The sequence below is a fragment of the Moesziomyces antarcticus genome (genome assembly GCF_000747765.1).
Source record: "Moesziomyces antarcticus DNA, scaffold: scaffold_v10140, strain JCM 10317, whole genome shotgun sequence".
NCBI classification, from domain to species: Eukaryota; Fungi; Basidiomycota; class Ustilaginomycetes; order Ustilaginales; family Ustilaginaceae; genus Moesziomyces; species Moesziomyces antarcticus.
The window spans coordinates 1-3,744 of record NW_014638870.1 but is presented as its reverse complement, the minus strand read 5'-3'; the positions used below and the strand labels follow the sequence as shown (position 1 = coordinate 3,744).

At 55.4% G+C, this 3,744-nt stretch overlaps 2 protein-coding genes across 2 annotated transcripts; both read left to right on the top strand.

Moving 5' to 3' along the window:
• Positions 1–1,063: 1,063 nt before the first annotated feature.
• PAN0_140d6801 (uncharacterized protein) lies at positions 1,064–1,878 on the top strand (the record flags this gene model as incomplete). Its single annotated transcript, XM_014797779.1, has 4 exons — positions 1,064–1,251; positions 1,343–1,495; positions 1,563–1,708; positions 1,793–1,878. The coding sequence occupies 4 exons, from the start codon at positions 1,064–1,066 to the stop codon at positions 1,876–1,878; spliced, it is 573 nt and encodes a 190-aa protein (XP_014653265.1).
• A 951-nt stretch (positions 1,879–2,829) lies between these two features.
• On the top strand, positions 2,830–3,512 carry PAN0_140d6800 (uncharacterized protein; the record flags this gene model as incomplete). The annotated part of the gene is made up of 2 exons (XM_014797778.1): positions 2,830–3,153; positions 3,246–3,512. Coding segments are annotated over 2 exons (591 nt in total), but the record flags the coding sequence as incomplete, so codon positions are not given.
• Positions 3,513–3,744: the final 232 nt, after the last annotated feature.

The window sequence follows — 3,744 nt, the reverse complement described above, 5'->3', positions numbered from 1 at the left end:
CGAGTATTCCTCACGAACAAGGATTGAGCGGAAGCTCGAGCGGGTATTTATCCAAGCATGTACGAGCCCAAGGGGTGTAGCTAAGTCTGACATGGCTGAAGAGCACGGCGTTGTTCGACGCCACCAAGTGAGGTCTCACGCCGACGGAAGACCTGTGTTCGCATGAATTGCAAGTTGGCATAGGGTGGGAAAATAATATGCCTTACAGACGCGGTTGTCTCGCTAATTGCTTCCGGTACCGGCTTCCGAACTTGTCCCGGTCAAGGGCCACATCGAACATGCATGTGGAGGACTGACTTCGGAACTCTTCAAAACGATCCCCGAAGATGACGACCTCTTCCTGCAGCAAGGATTAGGCTTCTGATGACAGGACCTCGTACAGCCACTTGACTCTAGCTTGCCCATTGAGGGTATCCTTCCGCTCTCCGTCCTCTCACCATCCACTCACCATCCCGTCTCTATTCGCTCGCCATCCTCTCACCATCCTCTCACCATCCTCTCACTGTGCTGCCGCAAATGACTGTATCATCTCCCGTTCAGCAAGCATGTGAGTTCCAGGGTGCATGGTCGAGCCTAGGGCGCAAGTCTTGTTGCCCTAGATCGCTGATCGAGAGCATTCGACATTCTTGAACGAAGACAAAGGGAAGCGGGCCTTCCATCACCAGAGCAGACCGCGTCGGCGAAGCTATCCGTTCACATGTCTGACGAACTTCGTCAAGGAAGGGCTCATTCATGATCACATCTTGTTGACGGACCTTCGAAAGAGAGCTGGCCAATCTCGTGGCATGCAGATTACGGATATGGGATGCGGCCGAGCTGCTGACTTCAATCGCTTCGAGAGAGCCTTACCTGGTATTACCTACACTGGCATTGGTGAGGATCCGGCGAAGTCACGGAGGCAAAGCAAGGCGCACGCTGATGAGCCTCCGCACATGTGTTTGTATGCAGACATGAGCATTAACATGCTGTCGCAAAGCCCTTTTCGACATCATCCAAGGGTAACGCTTCTGTTGGGATTTCACGAGGTGAGTACGTGCTTGCGATTTGCGCCGACCGTAGAAGCATGCTCAACCTGGACCTGGCTCGACAGGACATCGAGATGCCGCGCTGCGACATACTTTGGAGTTTCTTGGGGATGCAGAATGCGTGCGGTACGCCAGAGAAGCTGCAGCGACTTCTCTGTAGGGCATGGGACAGCCTCTCGGATGGCGGCGTCTTTCTAGGAGCGATCCCGAACGGAACGAAGATCATGTGAGTGTCGATGGGCAGACCTGGTTCGATCACGCGCCAACGACTGGGACCAACCAAGCAAACCTATCATCATACTATCGTCACATTACAGCCGCGACCTGGGCAGCCTCAGCGACCGAAGCCTACCCTTCGCTTTTGAACGCGAGCCCCGACACCGCGAAGACGAACAGTGGTACAATTTCACGCTGCTGGACGCGTACGAGCAGCTGCCGGAGGCGGTCGTCTCCCCGACCGAGCTTGAAAGGTGAGAGTGCCCGGGAGCACCAGCGCATGACCCACGAACGAGCGCTCACAACTTCCGCTCACAACAGACTCGCCGAGCAGATTGGTTTCCAAGCAAGCTTGATCTCTTTCGCCGACTACGTAAAGGAGTCGAGTCGAGATCCTTCGAAGAGACACATCTACACGAAGATTTTGGGCAGGGAACAAGATGCCGAGTGGGCGACACATCTTGCCAGTAAGTGTGCAGGCACATAGCGTTAGAGCATCCCGAGCTGTGTGCATGACTCAACTAACGCAAGCTCTTCGACGACACGGCTAGAGTACTACGTATGCTTTGCGCTCAAGAAGCCTCATGCTGCCGCAACGGCTCGGCTTGGAAGTTATGCAAGTCCACAGAGCTGCTGATGTACCTGCCAGGCCGACCGAGGGAACGTGTCCACCTACGCATCAATACCTCTCGTGACCTCGGTTGAATGATGCTGCGTATGGAAGAGCGTCGGAGACACAGATGAACGGCTCTATTGGACAAGCCTTCTCCTCGGTGTTTGCGAAGCTTACTACGGATCTCGGAACTATTTCGACTCAGATAAATGCCAAGAAGGCGTGCATCGATAGGACAAGCCGATCTTTGTCGCGCCGTCCGATGTGAGCTGAGATGCGTGCAGAGCGTCGGACAAGTGGGTTGCCAGCATCGCAGGCCCTTGATATATTGGAGGACCGGCCCTTGGGCGGCCGAGGCAGTAGAAGGCTTGGATATTACGTCGCGCAGCTTGCAACCGCACCCTGACCAGTGACCGCTGACCTGTCGAAGCGCTCGTGACGACTATGAGCTGTTGCTGTCGTTCTTACGGGAGACAGGCCTCCCCACAGTGACGTTTTAATTCTCGTACATTTCTTCCGGCAAGAACGGGGCGGCTAGCCCCGTACCACCATACGCACGGACTGTCACTGGGCGGAAAGCACGGTCCTACGAGATTCGTTAATTGGAATCTTCGACGGATCGGAGTCTAACATCTCGAAGCGGTTGCATATTTCCCTCAGAGTCTGAGATGCAGCTCCGGCCTTCGAAACGCGGACAGCCTGCGACGGCCTGAAAAGCTCGAGTTGTCCGAGGAACGCATGCCTTCTTGCCACACGCAGTCTAGCTTGGAATTCCTTCTTAGTCCTCCATTCGTAAGCTGTCAGACCCTGACGCGTCGAGGCGCGCGGGACAACTGCGCATGATGTGGAACGGGGCGGCAGCACCGACGCGCGCGCGCGTTGAGGTTATGTAATTATGACCAGTCGATACAATCCATCCGACCTGCGCCTGCTTCTCTCCACCACCACAAGCGCACGCCGATGCATTCTTCCACCATGATGTCGTTCGAAAACGACAGCGAAGCCAGTGTTGCGACGTCGCTCGCTGTGACTGCACCCTCAGCCCCAGCATCCTCTGCATCTGGCTCCGGGACGATCTCGCCGACTTCCGCTGCGGCATCGCGTATGTCTACAACCTTGCCATCCTCGTCATCAGTGGCATCTGTCTCTTTTGCGACCCAGCTGGCTACATCGCCGCAACCTATGCCTTCTTCGTCAGTCATGCCGTTGGAAGCGCAGGCGCCATCACAAACTCAAGCTGCTTCCAGGCTTTCGCCAGCCAGTCAGGTTGGCCTCGGTAGTCCAGACATCATCTTCGAAGTAAGTCAGCTTTGAGCATGCGCCGTCATGTCCCCTTTCCCTTGACCAGTATTCTGACCCCATCTCTAATCCCTTCCGTATCACCACTGTAGTTCAGCAATCGACGTTGGAGAACCACTGCAGGTTTCCTGCAGATGGAACTCATGTCCGGCATGAGGCTTGCGGTGCGACCTGGCTTACCGAGCGATGGACTCCATGCTTCCCAAAGAGTATCTGTCAAATTGGTGCAGCTGGTAGAGCCTGTTGCCGATGTTGCACCGAACTTCAGGGTTTGGTCAAACCAACCGGAGCAACCCGACCAGATGGAGGTCATTTGGGACTACCAGGTCGAAGGCCAACTGCCGACCATCCGAGCCCTTGTAAGTGTCCGTAGTGCGCCTTCACCACATGAATGGGACTGACAAAGACATAAATCCGTCCCATTCTTTCCTGCCTGTCTTAGCGTCGGCGCATCAGATGGAGCAATCTTCAATAGCCCGACTTCCGCACCATCTCGTGCGATACTGATAGGCCCGCGCGCAATCACACGCCGACGGCGAAGATCAACCGAAGTTGTGTCTCATCAGAAGCGACTTTGTCTCGATCTGCATC